This window comes from Salmo salar, chromosome ssa09 (assembly GCF_905237065.1).
Source record: "Salmo salar chromosome ssa09, Ssal_v3.1, whole genome shotgun sequence".
In the NCBI taxonomy this organism is placed as follows: Eukaryota; Metazoa; Chordata; class Actinopteri; order Salmoniformes; family Salmonidae; genus Salmo; species Salmo salar.
The window spans coordinates 29,226,715-29,244,261 of NC_059450.1; the positions used below are offsets into that span (position 1 = coordinate 29,226,715).

Sequence of the window (17,547 nt, forward strand, 5' to 3'; positions counted from 1 at the left end):
GATTTTTCGCTGGATGTTGGAGCCCGACCAGGGGTTAAGCATCTCCAATCCAAAATCAAATCTAGAATCGGTTTCCTATTTTACAACAAAGCCTCCTTCACTCATGCTGCTAAACATACCCTCGTAAAACTGACTATCCTACCAATCCTTGACTTTGGCAATGTCATTTACAAAATAGCCTCCAACACTGTACTCAGCAAACTGGATGTATCACAGTGCCATCAGTTTTGTCACCAAAGCCCCATATACTACCCACCACTGCGACCTGTATACCCTTGTTGGCTGGCCCTCACTACATGTTCGTCGCCAAACCCACTGGCTCCAGGTCATCTATCAGTCTTTGCTAGGTAAAACCCCGCCTTATCTCAGCTCACTGGTCACCATAGCAGCACCCACCCGTAGCACACGCTCCAGCAGGTATATTTCACTGGTCATCCCCAAAGCCAACACCTCCTTTCTTCACCTTTCCTTCCAGTTCTCTGCTGCCAATGACTGGAACGAATTGCAAAAATCACTGAAGCTGGAGTCTTATATCTCCCTCTCTAACTTTAAGCATCAGCTGTCAGAGCAGCTTACCGATTACTGTACCTGTACACAGTTAATCTATAAATAGCACACCCATCTACCTCATCCCCGTATTTTTATTTATCCTCTTGCTCTTTTGCACCCCAGTATCTCTACTTGCACATCATCATCTGCACATCTATCACTCCAGTGTTAATGCGAAATTGTAATTATTTTGCCTCTATGGCCTATTTATTGCCTTACCCCCTACTCTTCTACGTTTTCACACACTGTACATAGATTGTTCTATTGTGTTATTGACTGTACGTTTGTTTATCCCATGTGTAACTCTGTGTTGTTGTTTTTGTTGCACTGCTTTGCTTTATCTTGGCCAGGTCGCAGTTGTAAATGAGAACTTGTTCTCAACTGGCCTACCTGGTTAAATAAAGGTGAATTAAAATAAATAAATAAAAGAGTTGAAAGGTCCATTATGCAGAGATTTGGAGTTCCCTCTTCCTCGGGTTGGTGCCCATATAATACCAGGTCAACTCTCACCCTACTTACTCCACAGACTCTCACTAGACTGTATTATACTGTAATATATGTCATGATTCTGACCGGATATTTTCCTCTGTCAAACGGTTTGAGGAAGAAGTGAAGCAAGGAAACGTAATAAAAAAACTTGTTTTTTTGTAATCTTGGTTAATCCAGAAGTAAAATATTGCGAAATTTTGTCAGATTCTCGATTAAGGTCTGGGGGCATATGTGTAAAAAAATGTATTGTCCACAAAGTCTACACCCTCGCAAATGGAAAATTCTCAGCCAAGACCCCGCCCCCAGTTTAAGACACTTCACCCAACCTTGATACGTCCAAATAACCAGTGACGAAAACCTAAACACCGGAACTACTGCTGCTCATTACCTCATTCCTTCCTGACAGATTCTATGGTACCACTTATGTTTAGATAAACTGAGTGTACAAACATTAGGAACACCTTCCTAATATCCTGTTTAGGATAGGGGGCAGTATTGACACGGATGGATAAAAAACATACCCGATTTAATCTGGTTACCACTCCTACCCAGTAACTAGAATATGCATATACTTATTACATATGGATAGAAAACACCCTAGAATTTTCTAAAACTGTTTGAATGGTGTCTGTGAGTATAACAGAACTCAAATGGCACGTCAAAACCTGAGAGATTCCTTTACAGGAAGTGGCCTGTCTGACCATTTCTTGAACTTGTTTTCCATCTCTATCATTTACTAAGGATCTCTGCTCTAACGTGACACTTCCCACGTCGTCCATAGGCGCTCAGAGCCCGGGAAAAAACAGAATGTCGTCATTCCAGCCCCAGACTGAAACACATTATCGCCTTTCCCAAGTGGCCGATCAAGGGACACTGGCTTATGCGCGTGACCCCGACCGCCCCCGCCTTTGGGATTTTTTCCTCTGTTTGCCGAAAAGGAGATTCCCTGTCGGAATATTATCGCTTTTCTACGAGAAAAATGTCGTAAAAATTGATTTTAAACAGCGGTTGACATGCTTCGAAGTACGGTAATGGAATACTTAGAATTTTATTGTCACGAATTGCGCCATGCGCGCGACACTTCTTTACTATTTCGGATAGTGTCTGGAACGCACGAACAAAACGCCGCTATTCGGATATAACGATGGATTATTTTGGACCAAACCAACATTTGTTATTGAAGTAGCAGTCCTGGGTGTGTATTCTGACGAAGACAACAAAAGGTAATCAAACTTTTATAATAGTAAATATGATTATGGTGAGTGCTAAACTTGCCGGGTGTCTAAATAGCGAGCCCGTGATGCCTGGGCTATGTACTTAGAATATTGCAAAATGTGCTTTCACCAAAAAGCTATTTTAAAATCGGACATATCGAGTGCATAGAGGAGGTCTGTATCTATAATTCTTAAAATAATTGTTATGCTTTTTGTGAACGTTTATCGTGAGTAATTTAGTAAAATGTTAGCGAATTCCCGGAAGTTTGCGGGGGTATGCTAGTTCTGAACGTCACATGCTAATGTAAAAAGCTGGTTTTTGATATAAATATGAACTTGATTGAACAAAACATGCATGTATTGTATAACATAATGTCCTAGGGTTGTCATCTGATGAAGATCATCAAAGGTGAGTGCTGCATTTAGCTGTCTTCTGGGTTTTGGTGACATTATATGCTGGCTTGAAAAATGGGTGTCTGATTATTTCTGGCTTGGTACTCTGCTGACATAATCTAATGTTTTGCTTTCGTTGTAAAGCCTTTTTGAAATCGGACAGTGTGGTTAGATTAACGAGAGTCTTGTCTTTAAATGGCTGTAAAATAGTCATATGTTTGAGAAATTGAAGTAATAGGATTTTTAAGGTTTTGAAAATCGCGCCACAGGATAGCAGTGGCTGTTACGTAGGTGGGACGAATTCGTCCCGCCTAGCCTAGAGAGGATATTGACTTGCACCCTCAGAAAAGCCTCAATTCATTCGGGGAATGGATTCTACAAGGTGTCCAAAGCGTTCCACAGGGATGCTGGCCCATGCTGATGCCGATGCATCCTTCCAACAGTTCTTTGAGTGGTTGACCATTCTTGATACAGACGTGAAACTGTTGAGTGTGAAAAACCCAGTAGAGCTGCAGTTCTTGACTCACTCAAACCGGTGTGCCTGGCACCTACTGCCATACCCCGTTCAAAGGAACGTAAATATTTAGTTTTGCCCATTCACCATTTGAATTGCACACATACACAATCCATGTCTCAATTGTCTCAAGGCTTAAAAATCCTTCTTTAACCTCTCTTGGGTAGGGGGCAGTATTTTGACGTCCTGATGAAGAAGGTGCCCAGAGTAAACTGCCTGCTACTCAGTCCCAGAAGCTAAGATATGCATATCATTAGTAGATTTGGATAGAAAACACTCTGAAGTTTCTAAAACTGTTTTGATGATGTCTGTGAGTATAACAGAACTCATATGGCAGGCAAAAACCTGAGAAGAAATCCAACCAGGAAGTGTGGAAATCTGAGGGTTGTAGTTTTTCTTTGTGATTCCCTATCCAATATAGAGTGTCTGTGGGGTAATTTTGCACTTCCTAAGGCTTCCACTAGATGTCAACAGTCTTTAGAACGTTGTTCCATGCTTCTACTGTGAATGGGGAGAGAATAAGAGCATATGGAGTCAGATGACTGAGAAAATGACATGAGCTCAGTGGCGCGTGCTCACGTGAGAGTTAGCTGTGTTCCTTTTCTTTTTTGAAGACAAAGGAATCGTCCGGTTGGAATATTATGGAAGATTTATGATAAAAACATCCTAAAGATTGATTCTATACATCGTTTGACATGTTTCTACGAACTGTAATATAACTTTTTTGACTTTTCGTCTGAACTCACTGCGCGAGCACAGTGGATTTGGATTACTCGACTGAACGCGCGAACAAAATGGAGGTATTTGGACATAAAGGACATAAAGGACGGACTTTATCGAAACAAATTAACATTTATTGTAGAACTGGGATCCCTGGGAGTGCATTCCGATGAAGATCATCAATGGTAAGTGAATATTTATAATGCTATTTCTGAGTTTTGTTGACTCCACAAAATGGCGGGTTTGGTTTTGTGACTGAACGCCATACTCAGATTATTGCAAAGTGTGCTTTCGCTGTAAAGCTTTTTTGAAATCTGACACAGCGGTTGCATTAAGGAGAAGTGTATCTATAATTCTTTGAATAACAGTTGAATATTTTATCAACGTTTATGATGACTATTTCTGTAAATTGATGTGCTCATTCACCGGACGTTTTTGGGAGGCAAAACATTTCTGAACATTACACGCCAATGTAAAATGGGGTTTTATCGAGCAAAACATACATGTATTGTGTAACATGAAGTCCTATGAGTGCCATCTGATGAAGATCATCAAAGGTTAGTGATTAATTTTAGCTGTATTTCTGTTTTTTGTGACGCCTCTCCTTGCTTGGAAAATGGCCGTGTGGTTTTTCTTGTCTTGGCGCTGTCCTAACATAATCTAATGTTATGCTTTCGCCGTAAAGCCTTTTTGAAATCGGACAATGTGGTTGGATTAACGAGAAGTGTATCTTTAAAATGGGATATAATAGTTGTATGTTTGAGAAATTTGAATTATGAGATTTTTGTTGTTTTGAATTTGGCGCCCTGCTATTTCACTGGCTGTTGAATAGTGTGTCCCGCGCTAGCATCCCACATACCCCAGAGGTTAACCTGTCTCCTTCCCTTCATCTACGCTGATTTAAGTGAATTTAACAAGTGACATCATTAAAGGATCATAGCTTTCACCTGGATTTACCTTGTCAGTCTATGTCATGGAAAGAGTAGGTGTTCCTAATGTTTTTTACACTCAGCGTATACACTATACAAAGCATGTGGACACCCCTTCAAATTAGCGGATTCGACTATTTCAGCCACACCCGTTGCGGACAGGTGTATAAAATCGAGCACACAACCATGAAATCTCCACAGACAAACATTGACAGTAGAATGGCTTTACTGAAGAGCTTAGTGACTTTCAAAGTGACACTGTCATAGGATGCCAGCTTTTCAACAAGTCATTTTGTAAAATTTCTGCCCTGCTAGAGCTGCCCCTGTCAAAAGTGCTGTTATGGTGACGTGGGAACGTCTTGGAGCAACAACTGTAAAGTTTGGTGGAGGAGGAATAATGGTCTGTGGCTGTTTTTCATGTTTTGGGCTAGGCCACTTAGTTCCAGTTAAGGGAAATCTTAACTGTTTGGGGAAAGCCCTTTCCTGTTTCAGCATGAAATGCCCCCATGCACAAAGCGAGGTCCATACAGAAATGTTTTGTCAAGATTGGTGTGGAAGAACTTTACTGGCCTGCACAGAGCCCTGACCTCAACTCCATTGAACACCTTTGGGATGAATTGGAACGCTGACTGTGGGCCAGGCTTATTCGCCCAACATCAGTGCCGACCTTACTAATGCTCTTGTTCTCTGAATGGAAGCAATTCCCGCAGCAATGTTCCAACATCTATTGGAAAGCCTTCCCATAAGAGTGGAGGCTGATATAGCAGCAAAAGGGGGACCAACTCCATATTAATGCCCATGATTTTGGAATGAGATGTTCCACGAGCAGGTGTCCACATACACTACATGACCAAAAGTATCTGTCCACGAGAGATTAGGTTTGCTATAAAGCTAAGGGATGGGGCTGAAGAAATGTAACCACGGTCAAGGGAGAGCAGAGCTATGGATGCAAGGACTGAATGTTCATGAGGTCAATATTACATTAATAAAAATGTTTGCTGTTATAAATTACATTTGTCCCCAAAAGGTTAGAGTTTTATAGTTTACCCCCTGGGACTTGGCCTAAATGGATAGGGGCTAATTGAAATGTTTCTTACAGAAGAAATATGAAAAGCATTATGCACAAGCATGGTAGCAATTGAAAGGGAACAGTTTGGAGATCATGGGGAAATTTTTAGGCCAAAGTTGAGGACACAACAGTTCACCTGACACAAGACTGAATCCAAACATTACACTGTTGATTTTATGTGAATTTTACATTTACTGTACTCTTCACCACATTTGTTGATAACAAAATCTGAAAATAATCTGTATACATTCAGAAACATAAGACTATTACTGGAAAATGTGAGATAGATGCAACATAAGACAAAGGGTTTGAGTGAGAGGACTAACTTGTGTCTCCAAGTGGCCATACACCTCTCCAAAGTGTGCAGAGTTCCTAAGTTATTTCAATTCACTTTTATGACAGGAAAAGTCTTGAACTCTAAGGTGTTTTTTTCTTCTGGCTGTGCCGTTGAGGAACTAGAGCAAGCACACATGTAAACTCAGCAAAAAAAGAAACGTCCCTTTTTCAGTACCCTCTCTTTCAAAGATAATTCATAAAAATCCAAATAACTTAACAGATCTTCATTGTAAAGGGTTTAAACACTGTTTCCCATGCTTGTTCAATGATCCATAAACAATTAATGAACATGCACCTCTGGAACGGTCGTTAAGACACTAACAGCTTACAGACGGTAGGCAATTAAGGTCACAGTTATGAAACTTAGGACACTAAAGAGGCCTTTCTACTGACTCTGAAAAACACCACAAGAATGATGCCCAGGGTCCCTGCTCATCTGTGTGAACGTGCCTTAGGCATGCTGCAAGGAGGAATGAGAACTGCAGATTTGGCCAGCGCAATAAATTGCAATCTCCGTACTGTGAGAAGCCTAAGACAGCGCTACAGGGAGACAGGATGGACAGCTGATCATCCTCGCAGTGGCAGACCACGTGTAACAACACCTGCACAGGATTGGTACATCCAAACATCACACCTGCGAGACAGGTACAGGATGGCAACAACAACTGCCTGAGTTACACCAGGATTGTACAATCCCTCCATCAGTGCTCAGACTGTACGCAATAGGATGAGAGAGGCTGGACTGAGGGCTTGTAGGCCTGTTATAAGGCAGGTCCTCACCAGACATCACCGGCAACAACGTCGCCTATGGGCACAAACCCACCGCCGCTGGACCAGACAGGACTGGCAAAAAAGTGCTCTTCACTGATGAGTTGCGGTTTTGTCTCACCAGGGGTGATGGTCGGATTCACGTTTATTGTCAAAGGAATGAGCGTTACACCGAGGCCTGTACTCTGGAGCGCGAAAGATTTGGAGGTGGAGGGTCCGTCATGGTCTGGGGCGGTGTGTCACAGCTTCATCGGACTGAGCTTGTTGTCATTGCAGGCAATCTCAACGCTGTGCGTTACAGGGAAGACATCCTCCTCCCTCATGTGGTACCCTTCCTGCAGGCTCATCCTGACATGACCCTCCAGCATGACAATGCCACCAGCCATAATGCTCGTTCTGTGCATGATTTCCTGCAAGACAGGAATGTCAGTGTTCTGCCATGGCCAGCGAAGAGCCCGGATCTCAATCCCATTGAGCATGTCTGGGACCTGTTGGATCGGAGGGTGAGGGCTAGGGCCATTCCTCTCAGAAATGGCAGGGAACTTGCAGGTGCCTTGGTGGAAGAGTGGGGTAACATCTCACAGAAAGAAGTGGCAAATCTGGTGCAGTCCATGAGGAGGAGATGCACCAGATACTGACTGTTACTTTTCATTTGACCCCCCCCCTTTGTTCAGGGACACATTATTCCATTTCTGTTAGTCACATGTCTGTGGAACTTGTTCAGTTTATGTCTCAGTTGTTGAATATTGTTATGTTCATGCAAATATTTACACATGTTAAGTTTGCTGAAAATAAACGCAGTTGACAGTGAGAGGACGTTTATTTTTTGGCTGAGTTCAGTTGTTTTTTGCATCCCATCAAATAATTACTGTTGTTGCTTTACGCAATCCAAAAACGATCCATTTCAAATCGTAATCTGGGTCAGGTGCGCGTAATTTGAAAGCTTGTTCTATGACTAGCTAAGTTATAAAATATTGATTAAATAAATACAAATCCTCATCAATCTACACACAGTACCTCATAATGACAAAGTGAAAACGGGTTTTTAGACATTTTTGCAGATGTATTACAAATCAAAAACTGAAATACCTTATTTAAATAAGTATTCAAATCCTTTGCTGTGAGACTCGAAATTGAGCTCAGTTGCATCCTGTTAACATCGATCATCCTTGAGGTGTTTCTACAAGTTGATTGGAGTCCACCTGTGGAAACTCCAATTGATTGGACATGATTTGGAAAGGCACACACCTGTCTATATAAGATCCCACAGTTGACAGTGCATCTCAGAGCAAAAACCAAGCCATGATGTCGATGGAATTGTCCATAGAGCTCTGAGACAGGATTGTGTCAATGCACAGATCTGGGGAAGGGTACCAAAACATTTCTACATCATTGAATACTGTGACCTCCATCATTCTTAAATGGAAGAAGTTTGGAACCACGAAGACTCTTCCTAGAGCTGGCCACCTGGCCAAACTGGGCAATCGGGGAAGAAGGGCCTTGGTCAGGGAGGTGACCAAGAACCCGATGGTTACTCTGACAGCTTCAGAGTTACTTACTCAGAGCTTCAGAGTTCTATGGAGATGGAAGAATCTTACAGAAGGACAACCAACTCTACAGCACTCCACCAATCAGGCCTTTTCGGTAGAGTGGCCAGACGAAAGCCACTCCTCAGTAAAAGGCACATGATAGCCCGCTTGGAGTTTGCCAAAAGGCACCTAAAGACTCTAAGATAATGAGAAACAAGATTCTCTAGTCTGATGAAACCAAGATTGAACTCTTCCAAGCGTCACGTCTGGAGGAAACCTAACAGCCCGCTTGGAGTTTGCCAAAAGGCACCTAAAAGGACTCTGACCATGAGAAACAAGATTCTCTGGTCTGATGAAACCAAGACTGAACTCGTTGGCCTGAATGCCAAGCGTCACGTCTTGAGGATACCTGGCACCATCCCTATGGTGAAGCATGGTGGTGGCAGCATCATGCTGTGGGGATGTTTTTCAGTGGCAGGGACTGGGAGACTAGTCAGGATCAAGGGAAAGATGAACAGCGCAAAGTACAGTGAGATCCATGATGAAAACCTGCTCCAGAACACTCAGGACCTCAGACTATGGTGAAGGTTTGTCTTCCAACAGCACAACGACCCTAAGCAATCAAGACAACGCAGGAATGGCTTCGGGACAAGTCTCTGAATGTCTTTGAGTGGCCCAGCCAGAGCCCGGACTTGAACCCGATCAAACATTTCTGGAGAGACCTGAAAATAGCTGTGCAGCGATGCTCCCCATCCAACCTGACAGAGCTTGAGAGGATCTGCAGAGAAGAATGGGAGAAACTCCCATATCATACCCAAGAAGACTTGAGTTGCTAATCGCTGCCAAAGGTGCTTCAACAAAGTACAGAGTAAAGGGTCTGAATACTAATGTAAATGTGATATAAATTAGCAACATTTTCTAAAAACCTGTTTTTGCTTTGTCATTATGGGGTACTGTGTGTAGATGAGAAAATAATCTATTTTAGAATAAGGTTGTAACGTAATAAAATTTGGAAAACGTCAAAGGGTCTGAATCCTTTCCGAATGCACTGTATGTGGTGCTCTTAAAAGCACCAGGATTAGTAATTTACTTGTGTTAAATGAGCTCGCTTGCACTGAAGTGGGAGGGGTGGCAATATCTGAGTGTCCTTAAAAAGTACCAATTTCAGTATGCGCTAGTTGGGGATACTTAAGTCCAACCGAAAGCTGGTCTTAGCAGTAATGCGTTTGGTTATGACATGGATTTTGACAGCGGAAGCACAGCCTATCCAGCCTTGAAGCACAGGGACCATATGGACAGGGAACAAGAGAGATGTTATTTTTGTGCCCGTAAACCTCGTATTTAGAAACATAAAAAAACAAATGATTAAAAACCAATTAAGCAATTAAGGCGGGGTTTTTTTCATGTCCAATACATTTTCCAAGTTATCAAGACTATCGATAAAGGGTTTGGCTGGTGAGGCCTTACCCTACTATAACAAAAGCTGGTTCAACGGCAATGCATCTGGTGTCTTTCTGATCTTGTCCATGCATTAGCCAAGGAACCTATCCATAAAAGGTTTCTAAATGGTCTACTCATGAGGGTTTTGCCGACATGCTTTTGCATTATTCACTATTCACATAGGCCTACCTGCAGTGCATACTCCATTCGGCTTGTATTCATCCCCATTTCCAAAGAGCGCCTCATGTCCGGTTACCAAAGACGCGCTCCTCCATTCAAAATGTTCAGTCCTATAACATCATATCAACGGTAGGCCTAGGCTATATTCTTCTTGTTGAAAATATGCCTCAAACATACAATACAATTTACGGGAGCCTAGTATTTTTTATTTGAGGAGAAGTGTGATGCGTAAAGGCCTATACTCATTGAAGCCAAGTACAATAATGTTGACTGTCAACACTCCAAACATTGAACAAACACTGCATGTTTTTTTACTGTTACTACAGTTTATTAAATAGCATAGGCTACAGTATCAATCCACAATGGACTTGGACGAGAATATTCCATGCCCCCCAGCCGAATTGGAGCTGATGACAACGCAAAGACCGTCAATAACCTAGAGAATATGAGACAAATGCATGCAGTATTAAGCCATGGAAAGACTGGAATGGCCAGTGTGTGTACGCCCTCGTCACACCTACAACTTGTTTATTCATCAAGATCCAGGCCTTTCACACGACTGCCAGCTATTGCGCTCATAATAACAGCTGTGAAAATAGCAAAAATATTTCGGACACACCCTGGACCTATAGCTCTACCGGCAGGGCTTAGATTTACCATTGCGTTAGGTCTGATAAAATAAAGCCCTCTGTGTGTGTATGTGTGTGTGTGTGTGTGTGTGTGTGTGTGTGTGTGTGTGTGTGTGTGTGTGTGTGTGTGTGTGTGTGTGTGTGTGTGTGTGTGTGTGTGTGTGTCTGAGCCAAAGACAGTCAGTCAAAGATAGGTTGAGTGAGAAACAGAAAGGAGAACGACTGACTCAGTGACTGTTTAAGTAATCTTACCATTCAGGCTTTAATTGCCTATAGCTGGGTATTGTCACGGTGGTGTAGGCGTTAGGCATTTGCCTCAGCTCATCTCTCTCCTGATGTTTATTAATGCTTTGCACTCAGGCAGAGCAAATCTGCTCCTTACCACAGGCACTCATTTGAATGAAATGGTATGAAATGCATTGGTCTCAGCAGACTGTCATTTCTGTTGCCACATCTCTGACCTTGAGGGAACTTTAGACACCGATGTAACATTGCTCATAGGCTTGATCATGATCTGAATACATACAATAGTGAGTCGTGTAAGGACGAGGTTTGGTTTGGTGATTCCCCTTAAAGGAACATGGTTCATTTGATTCTGTTCCTAAACAGTGACTATTATGGGATTTCTCATTTATGGTGATATGGGCCTGTATTAAAAAATCGTCTCAGTGTAAAAGTGCTGATCTAGGATCAGGTACCACATGTCCATATAATCGTATTCATTATGATCTGAAAGGCAAATCCGATCCTTTATCAGCACTCCAACTCTGAGACGACTCTTTGTGAATACAGAGTCTGTGTCATGTCATACAGAGAGGGAGGAGTCAGTGGCGATGTCATTTGGTGATGATGTCATACCTTCACAGACAGGACAGCACTCTCCTTCAGGGATGTAGTAGCGTTCACAGTACAGGATGCCACACTGGGCGGTGAAGCACACCGACACCCCTCCCTGACAGCGGCAGAAGCGGCAGGCGTCCATTCGGAACATGTCTCCGTCATGGTACTCTGACCCGTTGAAGCTGCAAGCTGGCTTCGTCTCTAGAGAGGTGAAAGGATTTATGATGAGAGAAATTCATCAATCAATCAATCAATCAATCAATCAATCAATCAATCAATCAATCAATCAATCAATGTAATAATAATGCCCCTATTTTACATCTACAGTTGTCACTAAGTGCTTTTACAATAACCTGCCCTGATCCCAAAGAGCAAGCAGAGGCCCATTGTCTGGGAAAAACTCCCTTTCTTTCAGGGTTATTTATTACGCCCACCGACCAAGCAACAGCAAATAACAACATTTTTTTAAGTAGGAACAAAAGAGAAAAACAGATTATAACGATGACAAAAGTGGTCCAAAATTCCCATCAGACAGCTAGCGCGGTGTTTGTTGTAAAGACACAGCAGAGTTTCAGAAGGCTATGAAATTGGTCTCTCCTGGTCTCCATGGCAACACAAGGTGAAAAAATTCACCTTTCTTGATATAAGGCCTACAGTGGTGAGTGTGCGTCAGTGAGTACAACTCACAGAAATCAACGTATGAGAGAGACAGACTGTAAACTATAGTACCTACAGATGGATGGAAACACTGCACCACTATAGGAAGACATTTGATGCAAGACACACATTCACACACACACAAATAGTTATTAACAATTAATAACGTTCAACCCATTTGATCTCCAACACAACACAACTGTCCCACTGGGCACACACTGGCACAAACTGGTTGAATCAAGGTTGTTTCCAAGTCATTTCAATTACCTTGAACCAACGTGGAATAGACGTTGAATTGACATCTGTGCCTAGTGGGGTCTTAACTCTTATCCTTCTCTTGAGGAGTCTGTTCACTCCAAGAGCAACTGGTAATCTGTCTGTCCTCTTCAGCTATTAAAAACCATTAAAAAAATGTCTGGTTCAAAAAAAGATTTAAAAACGCACAAGCATTTAATCTAGTGCAGCTGTATCAGAGAACAGTTCATTCCCAGGAATCAATGGCACAGGAAAATTGGTTTCTACATGTTTACAATTACAGGGCCTGCCAATATGGAATGTGGGGTCTTTCATTTTCTGCTAATCGTTTTGTCAATTGGTTCAATGAATAACAACGTGATGGGGCGATACTGCACGCATGGTTGTCACACCAGTGAGGGCTGTGAATTCACTTAACAATTTTCTAATCAGGCCCACTTCTGTTCATATGTTCTTAAATGCTGTTCTGTGTATGTGTGCGTGCCTCCCTCTTCGTATAGACTGCTATGGTGTGTGTAAAGCATTAGAAGGTGTGTGTGCGTGGGAGGGGGTATCAATATTTGTTTCACGGCAAAAATGGAAACACAAAGCAGTCCGAAATCTTTGGTCCTTTAAAAACCTGCAGTATGTAAAATATTGTGTGCTATAGCTTGGAAAACAAATACATGTGTCTCTGGATGACAACATAATGATTTGCTTCCAACATTAGGGCTGTTTTCCTAAAGAATTTAAATCCACTTTGTGTTTTGTTTGCTTGCCATGATACTAACAAGTATTACGATACTGGTATCGTCCCGGCCCTATTTACTGTCTATTATGATGGCATCAGTGTGTAGGTGTCATACAAGGACATGACTATACAATGCATATGTTTCGGGAGCAGTGTTTCAAGGTCCTCTTTGTGATTCATACAAACACAAATACTATTTGTGTTTTCTTTCAAATACATTGAGCATGTGATTGGGCCTGCCTGGAGTGCAGATAATGGAGATGGGTGGAGTTTGCACTTTTGGGAACAATACCATTGGTTCCATTGAGTCAGAAACTCAATCAAGAACTGGTCCAAGTACTTGGAAGAAAAGCTGGGGTCTCCAAAGCTGGGGTCTCCAGAGCTGCAGGCTGCAGTGGATCAGAGCTGCCTGGGAGAGTGGTAAGAGAGTTGTGGGGCAGTCCTACTTAATTAGGAGGAACATGGCAGATGGTAATTCTGGCATCGCACACTTCCTTCCCAGATGTTCACTGAGTGCCTCCGTCTTGGGTATTATTGCCTTTATAAATGAAACAGTTACCCACTGGCACATGAAAACCACAGGCCAGCAACACTAATGGCTACTACAGCAAAACACTGTACTGTGGTTAGGGGGTACCAATGATGCAGGACAGACTGATGTTGTATATGTTTTTTTTTTGGGGGGGGGGTTCTGACGCATGGGAAACAACACATCCATACTATAGGCTTGTGATTGGACAGGGCCAGAGGGGGTCCTCTGGGACTATTGCTTCTCAGTATACGGGTAACTGCCAAAATAAAGGAAAAACTTGAGTAAATTAAGGATACACAGTATATACTGTAGAAAGCAGGTGCTTCCACACAGTTGTGGAATTAACATCCCATAATGCTTAGGGGTCATGTATAAAAATGCTGAGCAGGCCCAGTTGCCCATTACTTTGGCTACTTCAGTACGTCTCAATCACCAGTCTCAACCCAATTGAACCCTTATGGGAGATTCTGGAGTGGCGCCTGAGACAGCGTTTTCCACCACCATCAACAAAACACCAAATTATGGAATTTCCTATGGAGGAATGGTGTCGCATCCCTCCAATAGAGTTCCAGACACTTGTAGAACCTATGCCAAGGTGCATTAAAGCTGTTCTGGCGGTTCGTGGTGGCCCAATGCCCTATAAGACACTATGTTGGTGTTTCCATTATTTTGGCTGTTACCTGTACATCATGATGCATTTGAAGCACATGGTTATTCTCCACCTGGATATTCTCCACATGGTTATTATCCACCTGGATTTTCTCCACATTCCACATTCCATGACAATGAATGAGTCTTGGAGACTGACTGATTGTGTAAGCAGTTTGCTTGGGCAGAAACCAAGCTGAAGTCATACTCTCAATCTCTGTAGATCTTATCCCTTTCTCTCCACAGATAAGCAGGATGAGAATTGCAGACAATAATTTAGCAAAATGTGAATTTTGATTGTTGCTGATTGTTTTGTGACCTTCCTCTCTCAATAGACATATCATCTGGCATTTGTACTGCAATCTATGACTAGGATAGTCATAATACCAGTATGTTTCTTCATTGTTTGGTGAGAAAAGTCTTCCGACATGGAATGGGTTACCAGATTTTGTAGCCATTTGGGCTTTTAGATTTGTGGTTGAACTGAACCACCATTTGGCAATATCAATCCTAAAATGCCATTCAAGGTGTCTGTCTCCAGGTGATTTCCTTTTTATGAGCCTTCACAGAAAATAATTCTTAAGGGGATGACTGCATCCAAAAGCATTTTCATATTTCATTACACACGTCGCCCACCTGGCCTGATGGAAATCGATGTCATCGCTTCTAGTGGCTCTAGTGTGTGTGCATGCGTGTTTTTGTCTCATGCTGGAAGGGTACAGAGCCCTGACAGGGAACACTTGACAGAGATTTGTTGGTTTTTAATCAGAAAGACATGGTTGAATATCTTAAGCATATATCTAGATCCAGCAAGCTACAGCCATAAAAATATGCTATGTACAGTACAACTACATTATCCATTCCAGATAACTTCACCTCGTTAATAGTATTGCTGCTATAGTTCTGTTGGTCCACAATACACCTCCATATAACCAAGCCTTAACCAACCTTTCAAATAGTAAACACTAATGCAGGATCGGGATCAGACCTTTGAAGCTTGGATCATTCAAAACTCACCCAGAAAACAACTTATGATATTACAGTTTGGCAGGCAGCATATTACAGACAGCCAGGGCTATGAAACATCGATGCTTTCGTCAATGGCTAAAGTGTTTCTCATGCTTAAAAACACTCTTATTGCCAATGTGTTCCCCTTGGGCATGCTCAATGAAAGTCCTGCTCTCATGTAGAGAGAAAGACACTCTTATTGGTAACTTTTAAGAAGGCTTTAGATCTCATTACCTGGAGGACTATTTAGTTTCACCATGGTGATGGATGAGACCACTGTCTCAGATATAATCCTATAAAGAAGCCTATAAAGCAAAGGCAGGGATCCAACATGGCTTGGCAACATGTGTGTTTCAATATGTGTGTGTGTTTTGATGTGTGTGTGTGTGTGTGTGCGTGCGTGCATGTGTGCACATGTGTTTTTCAATGGATGTATCTGTGTGTCTTGATTCAATAGAGAAAAACACCTTTCTAAGCACCTCCATAATCTACTTCTGATAGAGCAGTAGTAGAGTTCCAGCTTTTGGCAGTAGATAAAGAATGTTGTGCCTGCCAAGCCAGAAAGCCAAAGAGCATAAGGACATCAATTAATCAAAAACAACAGATGTGCATGTTGTGGCACTGCGTGATAGAGGAATCCTGTAAATATTTGATAACTCACCAACAACCTGGATACAGATTCACCATTGGCTGTGAAACGCTTTGGAGGGAACAACATTTAAAAAAATAAATTGTAATAGCTACTGTACCTGTTGTGATTTGCATTCTGTGAATATAGTTGTAAAGGTATTGCCAAAACAAATCAGAACTTATTATGATGTTATGCCTTTCATGCAAAGAAATAAGCAAACTCTTCAGATTGTGAAATATCTGAACTGTGTATCAAGGACACAATTGAATGTGCACTGAGTGTACAACACATTTTGAATACCTGCTCTTTCCATGACATAAACTGACTAGGTGGATCCAGGTGAAAGCTATGATCCCTTATTGATGTCAATTGTTAAATCAACTTCAATCAGTGTAGATGAAGAGGAGGAGACGGGGTTAAAGAAGGATTTTTAAGCCTTGAACAATTGAGACATGGATTGTGTATGTGTGCCATTTAGAGGGTGAATGGGCAAGACAAAATACTTAAGTGCTTTTGAACGGGGTATGGTATTTGGTGCAAAGCCCACCGGTGTCAAAAACTGCAACGCTGTTGGATTTTTCACGCTCCACAGTTTTCTGTGTGTATCAACAATGGTCCACTACCCAAAGGGCTGCAGGAAGCATTGGACTCAATATGGGCCAAGATCCCTGTGGAACGCTTTCGACACCTTGTAGAGTCCATGCCCCGACAAATTGAGGCTGTTCTGAGGGCAAAGGTGGGTGCAAATTATTATTAGGAAGGTGTTCCTAATGTTTTCTACACTCAGTGTTCCATGTCCATGTCCATGTTCCATGTCACATAGTACACATTTACGCCTTCATTCACTTTCTTTACCCTGAACTCTGTTTCCTCTTGTAGTGGTGTGTGCTGCAGACATTGTCTCACTTAGCATTCCCATTATGTCTACAAATCACACTTCCAAAAGCAACACCTGGCTGTCAATCAAAATATTGACAGGCACGCGTTGCCATGGCGACAATAATCAAACAACACGCCGCTCCGTTCCACAGCCTCACTTTCACCTCCGCATGCCCTCAGGACAATGAAGAGTAATCCAACACACACAACACACACACACACACACACACACACACACACACACACACACACACACACACACACACACACACACACACACACACACACACACACATGCAGCGCTTCGCTATGCTTTGTCATCTGGATTACTGTTCTATATCTTCATATCCATCAGTCACTCAGTCTAATAGGCGATAAAGTCAGTCAGAGTTCAAAGAAATACTTAGGCTACACATTTCCTCATGCTGTTAAGAAAAGAGCATCGTTCGAACCACTTAGTAAACCAACTCTTACTCGTACACCGTGAGAGCGTCTTTGACTGCTAACTCACAAGCTAAGGCTAAGGATAAGGCCTACAGTGCTGTGCCACAGCAAGCATGCATGCATGAACAACTACAAACTTCACACCTATATAATTTAACTCCAAA

At 42.2% G+C, this 17,547-nt stretch overlaps 1 protein-coding gene across 1 annotated transcript in view; it reads right to left on the bottom strand.

Annotated features, from left to right (window-relative positions):
• Positions 1 to 17,547, bottom strand: part of LOC106611167 (cysteine-rich motor neuron 1 protein) — a 185,025-nt gene that overhangs the window by 46,342 nt on the left and 121,136 nt on the right. The window contains exon 6 of the mRNA XM_014211086.2: positions 11,618 to 11,800. Coding sequence (XP_014066561.1) covers positions 11,618 to 11,800 — 183 coding nt within the window. The remainder of the gene's footprint in view (positions 1 to 11,617; positions 11,801 to 17,547) is intronic.